The 27,866-nt window shown below is 40.3% G+C and overlaps 1 protein-coding gene across 5 annotated transcripts in view; it reads left to right on the top strand.

Annotated features, from left to right (window-relative positions):
- Positions 1-2,305: 2,305 nt before the first annotated feature.
- The window catches only part of TNPO3 (transportin 3), a 107,164-nt gene continuing 81,603 nt past the window's right edge, over positions 2,306-27,866 (top strand). The window contains exons 1-2 of one of the 5 annotated variants that reach the window (XM_014541839.1): positions 2,308-3,487; positions 20,044-20,205. Coding sequence is in view for 3 of the 5 variants with exons in the window: in XM_014541836.1 (XP_014397322.1) it covers positions 3,368-3,487 (120 nt within the window). In the remaining 2 variants the exon portion in view is untranslated. Of the gene's footprint in view, positions 3,488-20,043; positions 20,206-27,866 lie in introns of those variants that run through there. The other 4 variants (XM_014541836.1, XM_014541837.1, XM_005868936.2 and 1 more) reach the window with 4 other exon arrangements.

The following is a 27,866-nucleotide window of genomic DNA, read 5'->3' as shown; positions in this document are numbered from 1 at the left end:
TCAATAATTCCTAATCATAGAAATTTCTTAAATGATGGTTTTATTGAAATATAATCCATATACCATAAAACTCATTTTTCTAAAGCATACATTAAGTGGTTTTTACTTTTTATTTTTATTATTAGTTTTTTATTTCAGAGAGGAAGGGAGAGGGAGAGAGAGAGAGAAACATCAATGATGAGAGAGAATCATCGATTGGCTGCCTCCTGCAAGCCCCCCACCGGGGATCGAGCCCGCAACCCGGGCATGTGCCCCTGACCAGAATCAAACCCGGGACCCTTCAGTCCACAGGCCGACGCTCTATCCACTGAGCCAAATCAGCCAGGGCTAAGTGGTTTTTAGTATATTCACAAAGTTGTGCAATCATCACCACTATCTAATTCCAGAACATTTCATGTTTCCCCTCTTCACCACCCCTGGGCAACCACTAATCCACTTTCTGTCTAGAGATTTGCCTATTCTGGACATTTCGTTTTTGTCTGGCTGCTTTTACTTAGCATAATGTTTTCAAGGTTTATCCATATTGTAGGGTGTATCAGTACGTCATTCCTTTAATACCTAATATTCCATTGTATGGATATTCCACATTTTGTTATCCATTCACCAGTTGATGGACTTGAGGTTGTAATAATGCTGCTATAGGCATTCATGTACAAGTGTTTCTATGGACTCATGTTTTCATTTCTTGCAGTGAAACTGTTGGGTCATATGGTAAATGTTTAAACATTTTTAAAAAATATGTTTTAATTTATTTCAGAGAGGAAGGGAGAGGGAATGAGAAATAGATACACCAATGATGAGAGAGAATCATTGATTGGCTGCCTCCTGCACTCCAGAAGGGGATCCAGCCCCAAATCTGGGCATGTGCCCTGACTGAGAAGGGAACCGTGACTTCCTGGTTCACGGGTTAATGCTCAACAAGTAAGCCACACCGGCCAGGCAATGTTTAAACGTTTGAGAAATTGCCAGACTGTTTTCTAAAGTGGTTGCACCAATTTGCAATACTACTAGCAGTGTGTGAGGGTTCCATTTTTTCCACATCCTTGCCAACACTTGTCTTTCTTACGTTAGTCATTCTAGTGAGTGTGAAATGGTATCTCATTATGGTTTGATTTGTATTTCCCTGATGATTGATGATGATGAGCATCTTTTCATGTATATTTGTATATATTCTTTGGAGAAATATCTATTCAAGCCCTTTATCTATTTAAAAAATTGAATTATTGCCCTAGCTGATTTTGCTCAGTGGATAGAGCATCTGCCTGCAGACTGAAGGGTCCCAGGTTTGATTCTGGCCAAGGACACATACCTTGGTTGCAGGCTCAATCCCTGGCCCTGATCTGGGAGTGTGTGGAAGGCAACTAGTCAACACATCGATGTTTCTCTCTGTGTCTCTTCTTCTCCCTTCCACTCTCTCTAAAAATAAATGGAAAAAATATCCTTAGGTGAGGATTTTTAAAAAACTGAATCATCTTTTCATTGTTAAATTGTAAGCGTTCTTTATATATTCTGGATACTAATCCCTTATCTATCAGATATATGATTTGCAAATATTTTCTCTCATTTTGTGGGTTGCAATTTCACTTTCTCAAATGTTCTTTGACACACCAAAGTTTTTAGTTTTTAAGTCCAATTTATCTATTTTTTCTTTTATTATTGTGCTTTTGGTGTCATATCTAAGAAAAACATCGCCTAATTCAAGGTCATGAAGATATATTCCTGTTTTCTTCTAAGAGTTTTATAGTTTTAGCGTTTACATTTAGGTTCTAGGGTTTGTTTATTTTTTGTATATGGTACAAGGTAAGTATAACATCATTCTTTTGCTTGTGGATATTCATAGAACTTTTAAACTGTATTGAATTGCTTATCTTTCTTTGCAATTAGACTATAAACTCCATGAGGGCAGAGACCAAGGTGGTCCTACTAAATCTCTTTTTAATGAATAGATGAATTAGGTAACCAAAATATCAAGTTTCTTTTCTTTTCCAGAATTATATCAACTCTGTGCAATAATACTTTTCACTGTGATGTTGGCAGTGACAATCTCTTGAGAGTAACCATTCAGAAACAAACTAAATCACAGAATGATAGAGATTGATTTAAAGTCAAATGTTGACTTTCATTTAAGAACTGTGTAACCTTGGGCAAATTACATTACTTCCATCTTATTCCTTAAAATGGGGATTTAATTGGTACAGTGCTAAAGGAATAATTGAGATCTTGTAACTAAAGTGCTTTACACGTTGTAAGTATCCAGCAAATAGTAGCATTTATTATTGCAAGGAATAGAACAATATTGGGAAATCCTTTAACATACTACTACCTTTTGTCCCAGATTTCTTCTGTAGTAGATTTCAATATTTTCATTTTATTTTGTGAATTGGGCATTGTTAGACCATTGGTTTTTGATATGGAAGAAATGCATACACATAAATACAATTCAATGTGGGAATAACCTTAAAGGTATGCAAATACTCTGGAGTTCAGAATGAGCAATAGAAAGAAATACCCTTTTGGGTGTAAGAACTTAGTGGAAAAGGGGTCTGAACAGGGACTCTAGGCCTTTTGGATTTATTTCATTGTGGCATATATTTCAGGTTTGTTCAACAGTTATTTACGTGACTGTCTCCTCCACCAGTCAACATAGAAAACCTGTCTTAAGTCATTGGATTTCCAGTACAGTGGGCACGCCTCCCATGGTTGCACTGAGGTGTTTTGGCCACTTGGGTCAGAAAGGATTATCTGGAGAGGGATGGAGAAGTCGGAAGGCAGAGGAAACACCTCGATTCATTGCCAAGAAGAGGAGAGCGGCTCCGGTACGGGACACAAGTCAGTCCTAAGGCTCCAGTGTGACGCCAGGAACCGAGGGAACCGCCAGCGAGCACTTTCTTTCCGGCTCCTGGCCCTGCAGGGCCACTTCCGGGAGAGGGCGGGGAGATTTGAAAAGGAGTGCGGGGAAGGAGGCCTTTTGCACTGCACCAGGCGGAAGTGTGCCAAAGGTATCCGGATTGCCGCTTCCGGTCCGGGTTAACGCGGTTGGGATACACTGCGTGGTCCGTGTGGTGCTGGGACGGACTTCTGAGGGCCAATCGTGGGTGAAGAGGCGAGCACCGGCGTCAGGACTCCGAAGCGGGCAATCTAATGGGAGGATCGGAAAAAAGGCCAGGAACCTGAATACGACCTCACCTCTGTTTCCGAGGGGGCAACTTCCACCGGGAACCCCTCTGCCCTGGTAACGGCCAAAGAAGAGATGGCGCCAGTCGGGGAGCGGCTGTGGCCGACACAGTAAGGAAGGGCGAAGGCGGAGCAACCGGAGGAGCCGTGGAGAAGAGCGAGAGCCGTCACTGCCGCCACCACCGCCACCACCATGGAAGGAGCCAAGCCGACCCTGCAGCTCGTGTACCAGGCAGTGCAGGCGCTTTACCACGACCCGGATCCCAGCGGAAAGGAGCGCGCCTCGTTTTGGCTTGGGGAGCTGCAGCGTTCGGTGAGGGGCCCGGAGAGGCCGTTCTGCCCCGCGGGGCCAGGGCGGGGTGGGAACTAGGCTGGAGCCGGAGCCCGAACCCGCTGTGGGCCTCGTGAGATCCTCCTCGGGGAGGAGCTGCTCCCGCGGGGTGGGGCTGCGAGGCTGCCGCGAGCTGCGCGGCTTTTTGGAAACTGGGAGCCGCCGGCCGGGCGCGCTCCGGCCCTTTCCCCGCCCCACGGAAACTGATGAATCGGTCCTGCACTTGACTGTGGCAACCATGTGGTCGGTCCTCTTTTAAGTTTCACCCACGCTACTTGCTTCTTCCATGGCCCCGCTTCTCCGTTTTGTCTTCCTTCAACCAGATCCAGCCCTAGGCGTTCTCCATCCTGCGCTCAAGGATGTTTTGATCCGTCTCCCCTCGGTGTCCAAGTCTTGCGTCTGGCAGTTCCTTCCCAGTCGTAGCTTACACCTCACTGTTCTTGCGGATGTTTCACTCTAGGACCTAGAGTCTAGGTTGAGTTCATTATTCTCGAAACTTCTCAGATTTCTAGATTCTTGTGCATGTGAATTTTGCCTGTGTTTTGGAGTGCAAGGTAATTTAAAGATAACAAACATCCACGCTGATTTCAGGAAAATCTCTGCTGCAGTTCTCGTTTGCTGCATGTTGGTTCCACAACCTTGCCTTTTCCGTTCTTTATAAGATATGGGTATCCTAGCTGCCTTGATTATTCCGTGTAATTGCAACCTGTTGTATTTCTGATTCACATGTCTTATGTTTCCTTATCTAATTTTCGTATTCACCTTTGCTGTGCTTTATTTGTGTGTGTGTGTGTGTGTGTATACTTGATCTTGCTGACTTTACCATTTTAAATTTTGCATTATATTTAAAAATTTGCCCCCTCTTTTCTTTCTTTTTTTTAAACTAATAATTGGTACTTAAAGGTACTCTGCTCTTTTAAACCAGACCCTAGGCTGCAAGTGAATATTATTTAAAAATTTATAATTTTAATATTATACTTAAAAAACCAATTGGGAGTCCACGTGCTGGATAACCTCATGGGAAGATAAAGAAATAAGTCTCACTGTAGGTTACACAAGAAAATCATTCACATACGGTCTTATTTAGTGTTTAGTTAGTTTTTGTGATCTGGGGACTGACAAGTCCTTGATTATCATACAGTTTTCAAAGTAAATAGGAGGAATGCTATGCCACGCCAAAAGTCACCTCTTCCCAACTAAGCCTGCTTATTGTTGTGTGTATTTTAAATCCATGTTTGAGGGCATACCAGGTACCAGCAACTGTGCTAGGCTTTGGTATATGGAAATGAAACAGATAAAAAACTCTGCTTGCCACATAGGATGCTTGTGATGATTAAATGAGTTAATACTTACGAAGATCTTAGAAAAGTTCTTGGAACCTAGAGCTCAAAATAGTAATCATTATTTAAATGGTAGTCACTTTTATTACTTTACACTACTCTCTGTTACAACCTTACATCATTATCATCATTGTCATCCTCATGACCTCATCACACAGGGTCCCAAACAGGAACAGTTGGCACACTTGAAATAGGATAATTTGAGGAGGGTTTATTTTGTAAAGGTACTTTATAAAGATGTGGCACCTAAAGAGGTAGTGTCATAACCTGTAGCCAAATTGTTAACATCTGGAAGGGACAGGAGAGAGAGTGGGTCCTTGAATTCTCAAGAAGAGTATGGAGTTGGCTACCTTGAGACGAGTGGTAGTTTTTGGTTGAAGGGACACAGCCAACGTGAGGTGACTTTGCAGGGAGGAAGCTGGAGAAATAAATGTCTTGACCTTATTCTCCTAACCTCCCCCTAGAATTCCCTACTGGGAAAACCTAACCAGAAGCTAGGGGACATGGGAACCTGTTGATAGGGTGTCTATTAGGATAGAAAAAATGATAGAAAGTGTGGAAGCGTGGACTTGGGAAATACCTAGCTCAGCTACATACCATTTTTAGGCAGCTTCAGCATCTGGATTGACAGTTCAGCTAACACTTGGGCCTCTTCATTCCTTTACCTCTCTTTCTCAACCACCTGGTCACACTCACAGCCTGGGTGTTGTCATTATTAAAAAGTCACCAGGTCCCCAAATCACTAACTCAGACATTTTGTTGGCTCAAGAATCTCAAGTAACCTCATATAGTAGTTTTTATTTTTTGAAGTCTTATATAATTTTAATTTTTATAAAAGTTAAAGTTTTATTTTTTATAACTTAAAAAATTCAAAACTAAACTTTAAAAACCTTTTAAAAAAGTTGTAGATGGAAATTTTATAAGAAAACTGCCTAGGATGAAAAAGCAGTTATGTATAGACTTTCTCCTATGAAAGATGAGGGTTTAGGCTCCCTCTACTTCCTTTCATTCATTCTCTCTAACATAATTATATTACAGTTTTTGTTAAATTAATACACATTGTGAATTAAACCATGTAGCATATATACCAGTGATGGCGAACCTATGACACACGTGTCAGAGGTGACACACGAACTCATTTTTTTGGTTGATTTTTCTTTGTTAAATGGCATTTCAATATATAAAATAAATATCAAAAATATAAGTCTTTGTTTTACTATGGTTGCAAATATCAAAAAATTTCTATATGTGACACGGCACCAGAGTTAAGTTAGGGTTTTTCAAAATGCTGACACGCCGAGCTCAAAAGGTTCGCCATCACTGATATATACCATGGTAATATTTCCCATTTTGTGCATCTTTTTTCTTCTCATGGTAAACGTTGCCTTTTTTTTTTTTTCCCCTTCACATTTGCTTCCTTTTCTAAATATCTGTAGTAATTCATTACAAACTTCGTCATGAAGTTTGACAAACTTGCTCAAATCTGGCCTGGTTGCTCTCTTGTATGTTGCATAATTATTGTCCTGGGATCTCTATTTAACACTGTCCTAGGGTATTCCTTTCACTTCTTTCGTGTTTTGGATGGACTAAGTTTTGGATCCGATGGTCTTTTCTTGGATTACTCCCTCATTTGATGGGCAGTTGAGAAGGGAATCTTCACCCTTTCTCTCTCATTGTCTTTCTCTTGAGTCACTTTTACCCTGAGAGAAGTCCTCTGGTCTGCCTGGGGATTATAAACTAGGCTGCTGGTGGCAGCTGGGAGAATGAGCTAGGGGATGGATTCACCACTAAGTATTTGGCTTTAATTTAATCACCCATTTTCAGTATGATAGTCCTGTCCTTTATGTGAGCCTGTTGTCCAAGAGTCCAGAGTCCCACTACTTCAGTCTTCCCAAAGTAAATCTTGAGTCTTTTGTGATGGTGGGAGAATAGTAGGCTGCTCACAGTCAGGAGGAAAATCTAGGAATGAATCCACTTGTTCCTTTGTTTCCTGTTCTACCTGTATTTCTGCTATACATGGTACTTCTAATTTCTGAGCCTAATTTGGGATTTTGCTTATGAATTAGTTTGTCCCTTGGTGGCATTCTCATCCCATCCTCCCTCCCTGCTCCTAGACTTATTCCAGCTTTCTCAGACCTCCTAAGACAGTTAACACTCATCCATTAGCTTTCTAGTTTCAACAGTTTTATTAATATCAATCATGTTTCCATTCTCTTATTCTGGTGGGTTTTCCCCACCCCCTTAACCTGCCCTTTTTTTGTTTTTAACTCTTTACTCTGAGTTTAATGGATTTTTAAAATATATATATTTTTATTGGTTTCAGAGAGGAAGGGAGAGGGAGAGAGAGATAGAAACACCAATGATGAGAATCATTGATCGGCTGCCTCCTGCACGCCCCCTATTGGGGATCGAGCCTGCAACCCGGGCATGTGCCCTTGACTGGAATCAAACCCATGACCCTTCAGTCCACAGGCTGGTGCTCTATCCACTGAGCCAAACCAGCCAGGGCTTTAATGGATTTTTGAAAGAGACCTGGGGGCAAATTGATGTGTTCAGTCATGTTAAACAGAATTCTCTGCATTAGTTTATTCCATTGACCAGTCCCCTACTTTTTCTTTATTCAGTCTTTTCTTTACTTTATCCAGTTTGGATTCCAGAGTCTATCATTCTAGTCACTTTCTTTTTTCTTTTTCTTAATATGTTTTTATTGATTTTTAGAGAAAGAGGAAGGGAGAGGGATAGAGAGATAGAAACATCACTGAGAGAGAAACATCATCGATTGGCTGCCTCCTGTACACCCCCTACTAGGGATGCAGCCTGCAACCCAGGCATATACCCTGACCAGAATCTAACTGGTGACCTCTTGATTCATGGGTCGATGCTCAACCACTGAGCCACCTCGGCCTGGCCACTTTCTTAAATATACCATCAACCGTTCACCTCTGATTTGGTAACATTTCAGCGTGAGTATTTTTAACTGCTTCTTCCTTCTCCTATCTGATATAGGTGCTCTGCATCTCATTTTCTGAATTCTCAGGAACCTTGATATTTTTTTTTTTTGGTTAATCCTCACCCAAGGATATTTTTCCCATTGATTTTTATTTTATTTTATTTTTTGTTAATTCTCACCTGGGGATATTTTTCCCTTGATTTTCAGAGAGAGTGGGAGGGAAGGGGAGAGAAAGAGAGAAACATTGATGTGAGAGTGACACCTCAACTGGTTGCCTCCTGCACGCACCCTGACCAGGGCTGGTGCTGGGGAACCTGCAACCAAGGTATGTGCCTTTGACTGGAATTGAACCCAGAACCTTTAAGTCTGCAGGCTGACGCTCTATCCACTGAGCAAAACTGGCTAGGGCGGGAACCTTGATCTTTTGGTTATCCTGTGTCTCACTTGCATTTCAGATTCCCTCTTTCTTTACAGGATCCTTCCCAACAGCATTCAAATAGCTGTAGTATCTCTCATAGTAAGCAAATGGTTTTGGGGTGGGAGGATGCCACCTTTGCCAATATTCTGATCTCTTTTATTCTTTCTTACTTAACTCCTCTGTGCTTTTACTATTATTCTTTCCCAATGCTTTTTCAAATGAAGAAACTAATCCAACTTTTCAAAGCCCAGCCTAAATTCCACTCTCTTCTTTAGGTATTAACTGATTCTTTTCAACTGAAAGTCATTTCTGCCCACACTGAACAAATTGCATTTGTTTATTTTGTTTCACCTGGTAGACTGTAGGATTTTTTTATTAATTAATTAATTAATTTATTTATTTATTTTTGTTAATCCTCACCCGAGGATATTTTTCCATTGATTTTTAGTGAGAGAGGGAAAGACAGAGAGAAACATTGATGTGAGAGAAACACATCGATTGGTTGCCTCCTCCACGAGCCCCAACTAGGGCCCCGGGCTGGGGAGGAGCCTGCAACCAAGGTACGTGCCCTTGACCGGAATCGAACCAGGGACCCTTTTGTTTGCAGGCCGATGCTCTATCCACTGAGCCAAACCGGCTAGGGCTAATTGATTGATTTTTAGAGAGTGGAAGGGAGAGACAGAAAGATTGATTTGTTTCACTTATTTATGCATCCTTTGATTGATTCTTGTATGTGCTCTGACTGGGGATCAAACCCGAAACCTTGATGGATGAGGACTATGTTCTAACCAACTGAGCTACCCCACGAGGGCAACTGTAGGATCCTTTTATTTGTTTATATAATCTGATATCCATAGTTGAAGTTATAAACCATGGTTATTAAGAAAGAAACCATTGCCTGGCCGGTGTGGTTCAGTGGTTGAGCATCGACCTATGAACCAGGAGGTCATGGTTTGATTCCTATCAGGGCTCATGTCTGGGTTGTGGGCTCAATCCCCATTAGGGGGTGTGCAGGAGGCAACCGATCAATGATTCTCTCTCATTATTGATGTTTCTCTCTATCCCTCTTCCCTCCTCTCTCTAAAATCAATAAAAACATTTTAAAAAAAGAAAGGAAGGAAGGAAGGATTAAAATACCTGACAGGTTCTTAAAAATATGGAGTGGGCGAATGTAGGTTTACAGTTGTTTGTATCAAAAAAGACATGCAGGTTATGATTATAATACAGGAGTAAACTCTGTTTTGCATACTCAACTGTAAACCTACTTTTGCCCACCCCATTTATTGAATGACTAGCAGCTTGTAGGCCCCTCCAAAGGGTGATTTCTTTACCTATTTCATTTATTTTTGCTGCTACTCCCTGCCAAATCCCTGGATAATTGTAAATAAACAATACTTATTCAGCCTCCTGTGTTGATGTTTTTAGTCTTTCCATCCTTTCTTTAAAAAGCAAAACACAACCTTTATAAGTTTTATATTGCCCTCTTTTTATACTTTGAAAGACTTGGGTCCAGAAAGGAACTTTTTTAAAAAAAAAATATGTTTTTATTGATTTCAGAGAGAGGAAGGGAGAGGGAGAGAGAGATAGAAACATCAATGATGTGAGCGAATCATTGGTCGGCTGTCTCCTGCACAACCCACACTGGAGATCGAGCCTGTAACCCAGGCATATGCCCTGAGCAGGAATCGAACCTTGACCTCCTGGTTCATAGGTTGATGCTCAACTACTGAGCTATGCCCGGTGTGGCAGAAAGGAACTTTTTGGCTCAATAAGTTTTCTTGAAATAGTCATTAAGTGACATTTTAAACCAAAAGTCTGTTTTAGTTTGAATTTTAAGTGGGTCAAGAACAGATTTTGCCTGGTTTGTTTAAAATCCACTTTGAGGAATACATATTTTGCAGAACTATTATCCTTTCTTTCCTCTACCCTACACTTTACTAACCTTAGAGTCATTTAGTATAGTTCTAATGACCTAGTGACAATAGATTTGCTATCCTATCTAATAATAGACAAATATGGTAATTGACCGTACCTTCGCTATGCCTCCCATGGGCTCATCAGCGTGATATGCAAATTAACTGCCAACAAAGATGGCGGCTAACTGGCATCCCGTAGGCAGGGCGGGACAGCGCCATCCCGCCTGCCCTGCCACCATCTGGGCCTGCTATCTGCAACCCGGGGCGGCGGGCGTCTGTGTGCGACCCGACCCGGGGCAGCTGGGTGGGGCAGCAGCGATTGGCCGGCCCGCCAGGGCATCCCGTGTGCGTCCCAACCCGAGTCGGCACCCTAACCCCCAACCGGCCCTGCCGTGTGCGTGACCCAGGGCGGTGCCCCAACCCCCGCTCGGCCCTGCTGTGTGCGCGACCCGGGGAGGCAGGGCAGGCACCAAGGGATCCGGCCTGCCATCTGCCACCCGAGGAGCGGGCCTAAGCCAGCAGGTGGTTATCTCCTGAGGGGTCCCAGACTGTGAGAGGGCACAAGTGGGGCTGAGGGACACCCCCCTCACCTCCCCTCCCCCACCAGTGCACAAATTTTTGTGCACCGGGCCTCTAGTAAAGGTATAATTTGGATATAGGTTATTAATGCTGGGAATTAACTTCTTTTCTCTTTCACTAATATTTATATAAAGTGGCCATTTTCTAAAGAATCTATACTAGAGGCATGGTTTTATGTCGTAGTCAGATATCACCAATGTCCTCAAAGTATTTTCAAAGAAAGAAATTATTTTGAGATGGATCTTAAAGGAAGCCTATCTAACAATGGACTGTTCTGAACACTAGTAGTTTACTTTGTCCACCTTCAATAACCAAAATTAGTAGACAATGTAGGAAGCCATGTAAGGAAAGACTTTTTTTTTTAAGAATAATTTATTGATTTTTTTTTTTTAGAGAGAGAGGAACGGAGAGAGAGAAACATCGATGTGAGAGTGCAATATTGATTGACTGCCTTCTGTACCAGGGATTGAGCTGGAAACCCTGGCATATTCCCTGACCAGGAATCAAACCAGCAACCTTTTGGTGCACGGGAACACGCCCAACGAAATGAGCCACATTGGCCAGGATAAGACCATCTTTTTACAGGTTAATGATTGTGCTACTCATTTCTTCTAAGCTTGTAATTTAGATTTATGGAGGAGACTGCAAGACTACTTTTACAGAGATAAGTCCCTGGGTTATAGGTAACCTCAAAAGTTTTATAGTTTAGTCTGGAAACCAAAAAGGAAAGATAAAAAGCATAAATCAAATGAAATCATATCCTTGATGGACTAAGTTGGTATTGTCATGCTTGGTTAATCATATCCTTGGGAATTTGCTTTTGAATATCAGGTAGGCCATGGGTAATGGAGTATCAACTTCAAATTTCTTTCCTAGTAATTTTTCTTTCTTGAATTTCTTGATTCTTTAGTTCTAAAATATAGGGCTTTGATTTTTCTCTACTAATTGCAGTCATTGATTTGATTTATTTGAAAATCTAGGCTTTTTTAATGCTTATGCTCTCATCTTCCAGTCAAGTGACCCTTAAAACATAACATGTTGCCCAGCCTGCGTGGCTCAGTGGTTGAGTGTTGACCTATGAACCAGGAGGTCATGGTTCACATGGTTTGATTCCCAGTCAGGGGACATGCCAGGTTGTGGGCTCGATCCCCAGTAGGGGGCGTGTAGGAGGCAGCTAATCAATGATTCTCTTTCATCATTGATGTTTCTATCTCTTTCTCCCTCTCCCTTCCTCTTTGAAGTCAATAAAAATATATTTAAAAACAAATAACAAAAATAACATGTTTTGAAAACAAAGCCTTCTAGAAAATAGAAAATGTTCCAAAACAATTTCTATGGATCAGTTAGTATATCAAATGTAGGAATACAGTTGACCTTTGAACAGCGCAGGTGTTGGGGTGTGATTGAAAATCTGCTTATAACTTAATTCCCCAAAAACTTAACTACTAATAACCTACTGTTCATTGGAAGCTTTGCCAATAACATAAACAGTAGATTAACATATATATTGTTATATGTCTCATATACTCTATTCTTAAATAAAGTAAGGCTGGAGAAGAAAATGTATTAAGAAAATCATAAGGAATAGAAAATAAATTTACAGTATTTATTGAAAAAAATCTGTGTATACGTGAACCTGTGCAATTAAAACCCATGTTGTTAAAGGGTCAGCTGTACTGTATGTTTGCATTGCTGGAAAGTAGTACATAAAAGTTAAAATCAGGTTTGGACAGTGCAAATATAAACATTTTATGCCTTTGTTATAGTGGAGTCTGTGAATTAGAATTTATGGTGGTATTTCTGTTGGTATGGTAGTGTGTTACCTGGTGGCATTCATCCATATTTGAATTAGTTTATTTCTTGTCTTTCCAGGTCTTGGATAAGAGTTGATGGCCTGATTATGGATATAAAATTATCAGAGCACTGCTATGTTTAGTAATTATAACACAGTTTTCTTCAAAAGCCTTCTAGATATTTCTAACCATTCTTTCCTGTTGATTGCACTGAAGTTTATTAGGGAAATGGAAAATAGATTTTATAGATTTTGTATTGTGGTAAAATATTCATAACAAAACTTACCATTTTAACCATTTTTAGGTGTACAGTTTAGTGGCATTAAGTACGTTCATGATTGTTGTGTAACCACCACCACCATCCATCTGTAGAAGTTTTTTATATCCCCTGACTAAAACTCTACCTATTAAACAACAACTCTTCATTTCTTCCTCTCTTCAGCTCCTGACAATCATCACTTTACTTTTTTTGTCTCTGAATTTGACTATTCTAGGTACCTTATATAAGTAGAATCAATCATATAATACTTGTCCCTCCTGCAGCCTGGGAGAGGGATAAGCTGCCCGCCCCACGGTCCTGGGTGCCTGCAGCTGCAGCTTGGGCAAAGCCACCCGCCCACGGTCCCCTGCGGCTGCGGCCAGCCCGGGTCCTGGGTGCCTGTGACCGGCCGGAGGAGGGAATCCTGGGTCCCGGGTGTGGGGTGAGGCAGAGGCGGTTAGGGGCGATCAGGCCAGCAGGGGAGCCAGCGGTCCCGTATTGCGAGAGGCAGTCGGACATCCCTCGAAGGCTTATTTCACTGAGCATAATGTTATCAAGGTTCATCCACATTGTAGCATGTGTGGGGATTCATTCTTTTTAAAAATTTCAGTAAAAAACCCAAACAAACAAAATTTCAGTAAAACATATATAACATAAAATTTATTATTTTAAACCATTTTAAGTGGTGTACAGTTCAGTGTCTTTAAATACATTTACCTTGTTGTACAACCATCACTACCACCCATCTCCAGAACTTCTTTCATCTTGTAAAACTGAAACTCTGTACCCTTTAAACACAGCTAACTCCCCATTTCTCTCCATGTCCAGCCCCTAGCAACCACCTTTGTTTTCTGTCTTTATGAATTTGACTAGTTACCTCATATAAGTGGAATCATACATTATTTGTCCTTTTGTGATTAGCTTAGTTCACTTAGTATACTATCAGGGTTCATCCATGGTGTATCATGTGTCAGAATTTTATCCCCTTTTAAGGCTGAATAGTAATGTATGTACCACATTTTGTTTATTTATCTGTCAATGAACACTTGGGTTGCTTCCACTTTTGGCTATCCTATATAATAAAGAGCTAATATGTAAATGGTTGTCATGCCCTCACGCCATAACGGCTCAGACACTCAACACTGGGAAGAGAGGAATGGGGACCAGCCAGGCACAAATGAGCTCACGAGAGAGGAATGGGGACCAGCCTGGTACAAATGAGCTCGGGAGAGAGGAATGGGGACCAGCCAGGCTGCGGCCTGGGCGAAGCCATTTTTTTTTTTTTAGTTTTATTCATTTCAAACGGGCCGGATCCGGCCCGGGGGCCGTAGTTTGCCCACGGCTGGGTTAGGGGCAATCAAGCAGGCAGGAAGAGGCAGTTAGGGGTGATCAGGCAGGCAGGCAGGCGAGCAGTTAGGAGCCAGCGGTCCCGGATTGCGAGAAGCAGTCGTACATCCCCCGAAGGGTCCCGGATTGGAGAGGGTGCAGGCCAGGCTGAGGGACACCCCCCCATGCACGAATTTTATGCAGTGGGCCTCTAGTCTTTATAATAAAAGGCTAATATGCAAATGGTCATGACACCCTCACGGGTAACGACCGATAAGCAGGAAGCTGCGTGCACAGCAGGCGTGGGTGGGTGGGGACTTGCATGAGGCTCACGTCTCTGCCCCCGGGCGCAGGGACATGAGGCTAGTGTCCCTGGCGCCAGCCCCAGGGACGTGAGGCTTGCGTCCCTGCCCCTGGCGCAGGACCCAGGGATGTGAGGCTGATGGAGGCCTACCTCTTTGGGGCAATGGATCATGGGGCTCCCGCACTGTGACAGGGCACAGGCCAGGCTGGAGGATCCCCCCCCCCTTCTGAATGCATGAATTTCGTGCACCGGGCCACTAGTTTTGAATAATGCTGCTATGAACATGGGTTCATAAAAATATGTTGAAGCCCCTGCTTTCAGTTCTTTTGACGATATATCCAGAAGGGGAATTGCTGGATCATATGGTAATTCTATGTTTGTTTGTTTTTGAGGAACTGCCATACTGTTTTCCAGATTTTATAGAATTTTAAGCTCTGTTGAACTTAAAAACATTTAATTCATAGGAAGTTGAGATTGCTCAGATTACCTCTCCTGTTTTTCCGTAGCTTGTACTCTGGTACTGAAATATTACCAGGGAGTTTTTCACTGTTGTTACAGGTGAAACCCAGAGAAAAGTTTTATTTCTCAATTGGAAGTTCACAGTCCTGCTAAATGGGATAATTTTGTAATGTTTGGTATGCAGAACCTTTTTTTGTTGTTGTTGTTAATCCTCACCCGAGGATATTTTTTCCATTGATTTTTAGAGAGAGTAGAAGGGTGGGGAGAGAGAGAGAGAAATACCGGTGTGAGAGAACCACATTGATTGGTTGCCTCCTGCACGTGCCTGGACTGAGGCTGGGGATTGAACCTAAAACCCAGGTATGTGCCTGTGACTAGGAATTGAACCTGCAACCCTTTGGTGCACTAGCTGTCGCTGACTACTGAGCAACACTGGCCAGGGCTGTAGATCCTTAATTTTTTTTAAATATATTTTTATCGATTTCAGAGAGGAGGGGAGAGAGAGAGATAGACATTAATGATGAGAGAGAATCATCGATCGGCTATCTCCTGCATGTTCCCTACCAGGGATTGAGCCCGCAACCCAGGCATGTGCCCTTAACCAGAATCGAACTCAGGACCCGTCCACAGGCCGATGCTCTATCCACTGAGCCAAGCCAGCTAGGGTTAGACTCTTAATTTTCTTCTTTCTGGTAGAGTTCCAAAAATAAAAATATTATGAAACATACATATTTTTTCTTTTGGTAAGAAAATTTCTTACAAAGTTTACATTATGGTTTTTACTTATTTCTTTTCAAGCCTATAGCACAATTCTTTTCAGCCCCAAAGCAGAATATAGATTTGAAAGTACAAGTTTGTACATAAGCATTCAGAATTTTGTAACATTTCAGTGCATTTTTTACAATACTTTAAGCTAAACATCTGACATTTCTATAAGATTGAAAAACTTGAATCTTCAGCACAGTGCTAACATATGCTCAGTAGGTCTTAATAATACTCTCATTCCTCTGATTTACTAGTATATGAGTTTTTATAAAACTTGTTCAGATAGGCAGCAATAGAGACCAGCAAGTAAAGGAAATACATTTTCTATATGTTTGTCTTTCAGGAAGCCCTCACATGGGCTAGTCATTTGCTTTATTAAATGAAATTACTTCAAGCTTGGCATTTTCTAACTTTTAAAGCAGAGCTGCCTAGTATAATTATAAAGCCCACAGTGAAGCTGTTACCACGGACTATGCTTCAGTCAATCCCAGCCCAAGTTGTTTTTTTTGGACCCAAATTTATTTATCTTTTTTTTTTTTTAGGGGCGTTCTTGAGGTTAATATTCACATACAAATGTGACTTAAGATTAGATACAGATTCTTTATACTAGTCATGAAAAAATTTTGGTAGGATTTCTCAGTACCATATTATGTGTGACTGATGGGTACAGATTTGAGCCAAAATTCATTTGACATAGGATTGTTTGAAAATGCTTGTCTCAGACACACTGGGATTTCATCAGTATGCAGTGCTGTCATTTGGTCTTGATTCCTTTCTTTGAACTCAGAATAGAACAATGTATATGGGCACTATGTCTTCCAAAGTTAACTTGAAAAGTGTGTATTTCTGCTGGAATTTCAATAGCTTATGGTGTTTTAAAGGATTGTTTCTGACCAGGAATCTCTTCTCTCGCATAAGGGAAATAATATCTTTTCTTTTAATTTTTCAATTATGAGGATGGCTAAACTTATCTCTATCAATGAGCTTGTTTTGCTTCTAGAAAAGTTATTTATGTGTACACAAGGATATTGTATGGGTCTTGAAGCTTGCTAGTGGCTTAATGATTATTTTTGTTTACACTCTGCTTTTGGAGGTGGGGGCTGTTTACTCAGCGGTAAAGGTGTTAGCTAAGTTTCATTTCATCATGGTTTCTGTATTTCAGACCGTCTTGCAAAAACAAGTTATAAAAAATACAATTTTTAGGTAGTGATGGCTGTCTTGAGCCCTGTAACTTATATTTTTCTTAATATTTCTTCAAGCTACTTTCTCTCCCTGCTGTCCAAGAAAAGCACAAGAGAATAACTTGTGACAGACCTAGCAAGTTATAAAATTCTCATAAAGAATTAGATACAAAAACTTAAGATAATTGACTGACTTTAGAAAATCACTTTCTCTATTTTAGGTAAATTAGACTTGTAATTTCTTTACCTGTCTTATGAAAATGACTTTTTTCTTGATTTGGGAAATCTTTATTTTCTAGATCTAGATCACATTGTTACAGGGCATATGTCTAAAACGTTGTTTTACTGATAGTTTAACATTTTTTTAAGTCATTTTTTATTTTTCAGTTAACACTATTATATTAGTTTCAGGTGTACACCCCAGTGATTAGACATTACATAATTTATTAAGTGATCATTCCGATAAATCTTGTACCCATCTGACACCATACATAGTTATTAGAACGTTATTGGCTGCCCTAACCAGTTTGGCTCAGTGGATAGAGCGTCAGCCTGCGTACTGAAGAGTCCCAGGTTCGATTCCGGTCAAGGGCATGTACCTTGGTTTTGGGCACATCCCATTAGAGGGTGTGCAGGAGGCAGCTGATCAATGTTTGTCTCTCATTGATGTTTCTAACTCTCTATCCCTCTCCCTTCTTCTCTATAAAAAATTAATAAAATATATTAAAAAATATTATTGGCTATATTCCCTATGCTGTACTCTACATCCCCATGACTATTGTCTGACAATCAACTTGTACTTTTTTTCCAGGTTAACTGCCATGATATTTTGAATTTAATTTAAAAAGATCCGCCATTTGTGTCTGTAGACACTTATGGTGTACAAATGCTTACTCCTTTCATCTTTTTTAACCATCTCCCCTCCCATCTGGCAACTGTCAAAATGTTCTTTTTATCTGTGAGTCTGTTTCTGTTCTGCTTGTTTGTTTATTTTGATTTTTACATTCAATTTTTGATAGATACCTATTGCCATTTTATTGTTCATGTTTTGATCTTTTCTTCTTAAAGAAGACCCTTTCATATTTTATGTAATACTGGTTTGATGGTGATGGACTCTTTCAGCTTTTTCTTGTCTGGGAAACTTTATATGTCCTTCATTTCTTCATGATAGCTTTGTTGGGTAGAGTAATCATGGTAGTAGGTCATTGCTTTTTCCCCACTTTGAATATTTCTTGCCATTCCCTTCTGGCCTGCAGAGTTCTGTTGAAAAATGAGATGACATTCTTATGGGAGCTTCCTTGTAGGTAACTAACTGCTTTTCTCTTGCTGCTTTTAAGATTCTCTTTTTGTCTTTAACCTTTTGCATTTTAATTATGATGCGTCTTGGTGTGGGCCTCTTTGATTTCCTCTTGTTTGGGACTCTCTGCATTTCCTGGACTTGTATATCTATTTCCTTCACCAGATTAGAGAAGTTTTCTGTTACTTTTTCAAATAGGTTTTCAATTTTTTGCTGTCTCTTTTCTCCTGGCAACCTCATGATGCAAATGTTGATATGCTTGAATTTACACTATCTTCATATTTTTGGATTCTTTTTGCTCTTCTGATTGTGTGTTTTTTGCTTCCTCATATTTTAAATTGCTGATTTGATTCTCAGCATCCTCTACTACTAATTGCTTGCAAATTATCCTTCTTTTCAGTTCGTGTATCCTTCATTTCTGCCTGGTTCTTTTATGGTTCCTAAGTCTTTTTTCATGCTGTTGAAGTTCTCAATATGTTCCTTGAGCAACCTTATAACAATTGTTTTAAACTCTCTATCTGGTAGTTTGCTTGCTTCCATTTAATTTAGTTTTCCTTTTTGGAGATTTCTCCTGTTCTTTTATTTGGGACCTATTTCTTTGTTCCTGCATTTTGGCTGCTTCCCTGTGTTTGTCTATGTATTAGATAGAGATGCTATTTCTCCTGGACTTGATAGAGTGGCCTTGTGTAGTAGGTGTCCTGTAGGGCTCAGGGGCGCAGCCTCCCCAATCACCTGAGCTGGGTGTTCCAGGTGTACCCTATGTGGGCTATGTGCACTGTCCTGTTGTAGTTGAGCCTTGATTGCTGTTGGTGTCTCTGGGAGGGATTAACTCCCAGGCCAGTGTGCTACAAGGACCATCTGCGGCTACAGTGGAGGAGCTACTATGCAGGAGTGGATCCTACAGAGCAGAACTTGCTTCAGTGAGGTTTTGGTGCTCACCAAGTTCACCCCTTGAGTGTGTTGCTTGTGGAGGTGGTAGGATTCTAAACTGGCGTGATCTGTTCAGTGGGTGCACTGGCTCTGGGGCCTCCCTGAAGTTGCAAGGTCAGCCACTGCCTGTGCCCTGCCTGGGGCCACCTGAGGCAATCTGCAGATGGCTGCTACTCGTGCTGCACTTGGAGGTGCCCAGGAGAGACCAAGCTGCAAGCCAAGGCAGGCTGCCACTAGTGCTGGGCCTGGGGCCACTTAGCAAGTGTTTATGGGGTGCACAGAGGCTAGATGCTGCTTGTTTGAGAGATTTTATGTAAGTCCTAAGCATGAGGCAAAAGAGGCCAGTTGTATTTTGTTTTCAGAAGTTCTTTTCACTCTGCTCTAACCTAGTTCCCTCTCCCCCCATATATTATAAATCTTTGAAAGTCTTTACTTAGTAAATATATTATTTACTAATTGAAATGCTTTAAAAGGTACAACAACCTGGCACTTTTATGTTACTTTTTAAGCTTATTGAAATATTTGTATTTTCAGAACCTCTTTTTCTGTTTGCCAGAGCTCTTCTGTCCTTAGCGAAGTATTTTAAGTAATTCTGCTTGATTTGAGGAGTTTTTGTGTAGGATTAAATAGCAGCCCTAATCCGCTTCTAATTCTTGGCAGCTAATGAATCGTTAGGGGCTCCTATTTGGGTGTGTGCTGGCATTGTTGAGGACCTGCTCAATGATTTTGATTGATTCGACAGTTTTAGAACTGTTGGTATAGAAGTGAGTCTTTGAGCAACAGTGCACCATTAAAGGAAAAAGGGGCAACTATTGGGATTTGCTGTGAAGTATAATAAAAGACTTAGAGTATGTTAGTGAAAGGATTACTGGCCATAGCCTGCTTCATATTCATCACATAGTCATGGAAATATCTTTTGGGGAAAAAAATTGATATAAAGGCCTGTTCTGCTACTGCTACTGCTTTGTGAAATGGAAGATTGGAATTAGATGCTTAAATGGAAAATGTTCTCTTGTTGCAGCCTCTTTGACATGTGCTGTTTAGTGGGAGCTGCAGCTTCCTCCTGCTGACTCTGAGCCCCAGGCTTCGGTTGAGATGGTCCTTTCAGAAATGTGGAGTTTAGTCCAAGCCTGGAATTCAGTGGGTAGCACCTGGCATCTGTGGCTAGAAAGTCCTATGAAGTGTAAGTGCTTTATTCTCTCCTTGTAAAGAAGCCCTTTTCTTTCCTTCCTTCTCTTCCTTCTTTCTGCAGCTTAGCAGAGGGGAAGAACAGTGAGCACTGTACCATAGTGCCTGGGTATCAGGATTTGGTTGCATTTTCTTTATGATTCAGTGATCAAAACAAGATTACTTGTTATGTGTGGCAAGCAACCAGTGGATGCTTCTGTTGCCCAACTGGAATTTAAAGTAGTAAGTTAATATATAATAGTGGCAGTATCATCCCAGGTAATTTTTCACTGACAGTTTACTTGGTAGTTTGGGAAGTTTCTTTAGAGCTCACTCTTATCTTTTGTTCTTATTCCAAAAAACAAGTATTTGAAAAGAGAGGCACATTTGACCAGTGGGTGAGGTAGCATCAAGATAAATAGGGATGGCCCATTTATTCTCAGTGGTTAGAGCGTCAGCTCGTGGACTGAAGGATCGTGGGTTGGATTTGGTTAAGGTTTGATTTACCTCGGTTGCAGGCTCCATTCTCGGGGCACAGGCAATCAATCGATGTTTCTCCCCCCACCCCCCCCAACTTTCCATTCTCTCTAAAAATCAATGGGAAAAATATCCTCGGATGAGGGTTAAAAAAAAAAAAAGACAAAAAGGAATACTTGAAATGAAAAGACAGCTCTTCCTTCATTTTGATTTTATTTGAAACATTTGCACAAGGAGCAGATGGGGATTTTTTTTTCCTAAGGCCAGTTCCTTATAGAATTGTCCTAGGAATTTCATATAGCTGCCATCTATATTTTAATTTATTAAAAAATTAAACAACTAGATAGTAATATAATGAACATTAGAAAATACAAGTTTGATATTTGATTTGGTTGCCCAGGGCTAAGCACTGTTTTTTTGTGTGTTTTTTTCCAGAAATACGGTTAATAGTTTAAAGTAAGCTCGTTCCAGAAGAGACTCTCCTCTCATTTAACCTAAAATTTTTCTGATTTTAGCTAGGAAAATACTGAGCAGCTTCTCATTGCTGAAACAAGATATATGTTTAAAACAAAAGCAAACCAAGTCTTCATCTGGGCAAGGCAAGTGAAGTTCTACAAATGAGGATTCTGAATGAAAAATGTCTCATCCTCTCAAGGCCTTTATTATTATTTTTGATCTGTAAAGAACTGATTTTCTTGGTCTCTGTTGCCCTTTCTCTCTGTAAACATTTTGGATTCTGTTCTTACAGCTGACATCCAATCCTTTAAGTATCTAAGCTACCTAGTAAAAGACTGCGCTTCATGTTTGGGAAAATAAAGTTGTGCTACTGACTTAGGAGATGATGGTATCTTGTCATCTTGCTTCATATTTAATAATTTAAAATATACTTTATTTTTAAAAATATATACTTTATTTAAGTGCCTCTATGGCCAAATAATTTGAGAGCTGCAGAGAGAATTAAGCTTTTCTTTACTTTTGAAGACCTTACAATCTATTAGAAAAGATGAACAAAGGCCCAAGTAATTATAATACAAGGTTCTACAATTGAGTTCTTACAGAGTCAAGGCTACTTTGGCAGTAATAGAAAAGGATTCCTGCCTCCAATATTTTCTCCTTATCTCTAGTTTTCCGAAGTTGAGTATGATGTGTTTTAGTATGTCTGTTAGTATAGGGGTATAGGAGACAGAAATGTTATATGCCCTGTTCTCATTGGTGGGACTTTCTCAGTGATCCTGTTCTCTATGGCATTCACGCTTTGCCTTGCATCTGGCAGGTCTTGGGCAGGATAAAATTTTTTGCCCTTCCCTCTTTGGTAGAAGACTTCTGTTAGCACTGGTATAGATAGATAGCATCATGGGCTCAAGACTGTTTTATGCCCTGTCTTGTAGGGGAAGAAATTTTTTTCTTTTTTTTTAATGTTTTTATGAGAGAGAGACAGACAGACAGACAGACAGACATTGATGAGAGAAACATACATTGGTTGCTTCCCACATATAACTCAACTGGGGACCGAACCCACAACCTGGGTATGTGCCCTGACCGGGTATTGAACAGTGACTTTGTGGTGTACAGGATGACACTTAACCAACTTAGCCACATTGGCCAGGGCAAGAAGTTTTTTCTTGTACCCTTACTGCAATAGCAGTGGGTCTTAACCTGTGTCTTGGAGAGGTATGATTTGCTGCCCCTTCCACACAGCTTAAGACTTGTTCAGTAGGGGAGAATGGTCCAGTCAGAGCTTTTTGTGCTTTTTCTGCAGGCGAGGCTGCTCTTCTACAGGACAGCACCACCAAAGGAGGTGTTCTATTGATCTCCTACCCCCACCCAAATCTTTCCCCTGAGTATCTGGTTGAGGTCTGTGGAGTAGAGCCTGTAGATAGTTGTGAAGTCCTCTTGTGTCTGAGTCTCAGGAGTTTTATAGGCTTATTCTAGCTCACACTCAGCCTTTATCAATTTGTTAAGTATTTTTTTTATATCTATACTAGAGGCCTGGTGCACGAAATGTGTGCACTGAGGGCGGGGAGGGTCCCTCAGCCCTGATTGTGAGAGGTGGCATACCGGTCGGAGTGTCTGCCCCCTGGCGCTCAGTGCATGTCATAGCTACCGGTTGACCGGTCGTCTGCCCCCTGGTGGTCAGTGCATGTCATAGCGAGTGGTTGAGCAGCCTTAGCATATCATTAGCATATTATGCTTTGATTGGTTGAATGGATGACCGGACCGGCAGACACTTAGCATATTAGGCTTTTATTATATAGAATAAACCACAGTGAAACAACTAGAGCAAAAATTCTAGGGAAGGCGCAGAGAGAATCATTGATAGGCTGCCTCCTGCATTCTCCCCACTGGGGATGAAGCCTGCAACCCGGGCATGTGCCCTGACCAGGAATCAAACTGTGACCTCCTAGTTCATAGGTGGACGCTCAACGGCTGAGCCACACTAGCTGGGCCAATTTGTTAGTAATTTTAGATGAATTTTTTTTTTTAATTCCTCACCCAAGGATATTTTTTCATTGATTTTTAGAGAGAGAGAGGGAAAGACAGAGAGAAATATCGATGTGAGAGAAACACACCGATTGGTTGCCTCCTGTACTCGCCCTGACCAGGGCTTGGGTTGGGGAGGAGCCTGCAAGCGGGGTACCTGTCCTTGATTGGAATCGACCCAGTACTTTTTGGTCTGCAGGTCGACGCTCTATCCACTTAGCCAGACTGGCTAGGGTTTAGCTGAATATTTATTACCTGGTTGCCTGGTGCCCTGCATCTTTTCCTCCTTTGTTTTGCTACAGATGTATTCTTCCCATCTTTTTTTTTTTTTTTTAATCCTCACTTGAGGATATGCTTATTGATTTTGAGAGAGAGAGAGAGACAGACAGACAGACAGATATAGACATCATTATGCTAGATACCATTGATTGGTTGCCTTCCATATGTGCCCCAACTGGGGATTGAACCCACAACCTACTTATGTGCCCTGACCAAGAACCAAACCCACAACCTTTCAGTATATGGGACAATGCTCCAACCAACTGAGCCATACTGGCCAGGGCCTGGATTCTTCCCATCTTTATCTTCTATCGCTGTTTGACTTTTATGCTTTGGTCTTGTTATTTTCTATTGATCTATTTTCTAGTGTGGTAATCTTTTCTTCATTTTTCTGATTTGTTTTTTAAACCTTCCATTTGGTTCTTAATTTAAGCTACTCTATTTTCCAGTTCTAGATTGTCATTTGATTACTTTTTATTGATTCTATTTCTTCATGGAAAGTCTCCATTTGTTTTCTAATTAGTTGAATATATTAATCAGCTATTTTTCTCCAGATGTTCATTTTGAAAAACTTGTAACTTGAAAGAATAGTACAGTGAACACTAATATACCCTTCTCCTCAATTTGATCTTGCTCCATTTTTTTTTCTCCCTGTTTCTCTCTGTCCCTGTTTGTTCTCTGAATGTGTATTTTTTAACCTTTTGGAATAAATTTCAGACCTCATAATTCTGTGCGCCAAACTTTTTTGTTGTTAATCCTCACCCGAGGGTATTTTTTCCATTGATACTTAGAGAGAGTAGAAAGGAGGAAAGGAGGGGCAGAAGAGAGAAAAAAACATAGATGTGAGAGACACCTCGATTGCCTCCCTCACAAGCCCTAACCAGGGCCAGGGATTGAACCTGTGACCCTTTGGTGCGCTGGTTGATGCTCCAACCACTGAGCACACTTGCCAGGACTGTACGCCTAACATTTTGACATACATCTTGTAAGAACAAGGACATTTTTCTAAACTAAACTAAAAGCACTGTCACTCTCAAGAAATTTAACATTGATTTAATGTTATTATCTAATATATAGTTATGTTCCAATTTCCTAATTGTTTCAGTTATAGATTTATAGTTTTACAATTTTTTTATTTTCCCTGATCTAGGATTTAGTCAAGAATAATGTATTGCTTGTAGTTGTTATGTCTCTTTAGTTCCAGGGATATTTTTTTCCTTGTATAATAGTTACATTAAACAATTCCAGTGCTCGCTTCGGCAGCACATATACTAAAATTGGAACGATACGGAGAAGATTAGCATGGCCCCTGTGCAAGGATGACTTGCAAATTCGTAAAGCGTTCCATATTTTTTTTTAAAAAAACAAAAACAATTCCAGCCCTGACCGGTTTGGCTCAGTGGATAGAGCGTCGGCCTGCGGACTGAAAGGTCCCAGGTTTGATTCCGGTCAAGGGCATGTACCTTGGTTGCAGGCACATTCCCAGTAGGGGGTGTGCAGGAGGCAGCTGATCGATGTTTCTCTCTCATCAATGTTTCTAACTCTCTATCCCTCTCCCTTCCTCTCTGTAAAAAATCAATTAAAAAAATATTAAAAACAATTCCAGGCTCATTTTGTCTTTGTTTTTAATATACCCTACTATTTGGATTTGTCTGGTTGTTTTCTTCTGATTGTATCCAACTTAAACATTTTTTGGAAGAAAATTATATGCATGACAACTTGTCGCTTTCAGTGACTCACATCAAGAGTCACATAAAATGTGTCTGTCACATTATTGGTGATGTTACTTTTTATCACTTTTGTTAAGACAGCACAGTTATTTTAGTTCCCATCCAATAATTCCATTATTATTATTTTTAAAAATATTTTTTATTGATTTTTTTTTTTTTTAGAGAGAGGAAGGGAAAGAGATAGATAGAAACATCAATGAGAGAGAAACATCATTGATCAGCTGCCTCCTGCACACCCCCCACAGGGGATTGAACCTGCAACTCAGGCATGTGCCCTGACCAGGAATCAAACCAGTGGCTCCTGGTTCCTGGGTCGATACTCAACTGCTGAGCTATACCGGCTGGGCTAATTGCATTATTTACTAATAGATAGGTTATTTTCTATTGTCTGCCCCGCTCCTTTTGTTGTTATCATTTAGTCTTGATTTTGTTTGATAGATATTAGGTATATACTATTTATGAAAAGTTAAAGAGATTATAAATGATTCTATTTCCCTGAGATGATTTTTTTTTCTTCACTCAGGTCTTTATGATAGGACCAGATCTCTCTCTCCTTTTGTTGGTAAAATATACTTAGCATAAAATTTACCATTTTAAAGTATACATTTCAGTGGCATTAAGTACATTCACATTGCTGTACCACCATCACCACAATTCATCTCCAGAACTTTTTCATCTTCTCTAGCTGAAACTTCATACTCATTAAACAGTAACTCTCCTCATTATCCCCTCCCCTCAACCTTTGGCACCCAAAATTCTAACTTTGTTCTCTATGAATTTGACTACTCTACGTACCTCATATAGTTGGGATTATACAATATTTTTTGTGTGTGTGTGTCTGGCTAATTTTACTTAGCATAATGTCTCAAGGTTTGTTGATATTGTAGCATGAATATTTGAGGTTTTTTTCAACTTTTGGTTATTGTAAATAAAGCTGTGATGAGCATAGATGTGCAAATATCTTTTCAAGGTTTATTTTTCAATTATTTTGGATATAGACCCAGAAGTGGAGTTGCTGGATCATATGGTAATTCTATTTTTAATTTTTTTAAGAATTTATTTTAGAGAGGAAGGGAGAGGGAGAGATAGAACTATCAATGATAAGAGAGAATCATTAATTGGCTGCCTCCTGCATGCCCCACACTGGGAATCGGGCCCGCAACCTGGGCATGTGCCCCGACTGGGAATCAAACCATGACCTCCTGGTTCATAGGTTGACGATCAACCACTGAACCATGCCAGCCGGGCCCTCCATACTGTTTTTCATAGTGGCTGTACTGTTTTACATTCCCACCAATAGTGCAGAAGAGTTCCAGTGTCTCTTCATCTTCACCAATACTTATTTTCTGGGGTGTGTGTGTGTGTAGGGGCTATCATAACAGATGTGAAGTGATATCTAATTTAGTTTTGATTTACATTTTCCTGATGACTAGTGATGTTGAGCATTTTTAGTTGGCCATTTTTATATCATCTTTAGAGAAATGTCTTTTCAAGTCCTTTGCCCATTTTAAAACTGGGTGATTTGGACTTTTGTTGTTGAATTGTAGGAGTTCTTTATATATTCCGGATGGAATATATAGATAGATGGTTTACAAATATTTTCTTCCATTCTATGATTTGCTTTTCACTCTGTTGACTGTTTCCTTTGCTGCGTAGAAGTTTTAAAGTTTGATGTATTCCCATTTGTCTAATGTTGCTTTTGTTCCCTGTGCTTTTGGTATCTGTCATATCTATGAAATCATTATCAAATCTAATGTCATGAAGTTTCCACCCCCTTATGTTTTCTTTTGGGAGTTATAGTTTCAGGTCTTATATTTAAGTCTTTAATCCATTTTGAGTTAATTTTTATATATGGGTTCAACTTCTTTCTTTTGCATATGGCTATGCAGTTTTTGTTGAAGAGACTCGCTATTTATTGAAGAGACACTCTCCCCATTTTCTAGCTTTGGCACCCTCGTTGAAGATCATTTGACCATATTTGTGAGGGTTTATTTCTAGGCTCTCGATTTTGTCCCAGTGGTCTATATATCTGTCTGTATGCCAGTACCATACTGTTTTTATTACTGTGTTTTATAGTACATTTTGAAATCGGAATGCGAAATCTCCAAATTTGTTCTTTTTTAAGATTGTTTTGGCTATTTGGGGTTCCTTGAGAATCCATATGGATTTTCTAATGGATTTTTCTGTTCCTGCAAAAAAAAAAAAAGTCATTGGGATTTTCATAGGGATTGAATCATTTTAGGTAGTATTGACAACAATATATTTCATCTACATTATCTAATTTGTTGGTTTATAGCTGTTCATAGTATTTTTTTCAATGTTTACTTTAAAAAATGCATATAGGGCATTACAGATAGGTCCCCCTTTGCTGCCCCCTATCCCCCCCCACACACACCTGGTTTCCACCCCAACCCAGGCCTTCACCAACCTATTGTCTGTGTCCATAGGTAATGCATATATGCATACAAGATCTTTGGTTAATCTCTTCCCACCTATTCGTCAGTCTGTGCAACGTTTCTATTGCCTCTGGTTCTATTTTATTCATCAGTTTATTTTATTCATTAGATTCCTTGTTCGTTTATTGTGATTTTTAGATTCAGTTGGTAGATATATATTTATTGCCATTTTATTGTTCATATTTTTTTATCTCTTCTCCTTCTCCTCCTCCTCCTCCTCCTCCTTGTTCTTGTTCTTGTTCTCCTCCTCCTCC

Source organism: Myotis brandtii, unplaced genomic scaffold, assembly GCF_000412655.1.
Source record: "Myotis brandtii unplaced genomic scaffold, ASM41265v1 scaffold280, whole genome shotgun sequence".
Lineage (NCBI taxonomy): Eukaryota > Metazoa > Chordata > Mammalia > Chiroptera > Vespertilionidae > Myotis > Myotis brandtii.
The sequence above is the reverse complement of the archived record's forward strand: the minus strand, read 5'-3'. Positions and strand labels throughout refer to the sequence as shown.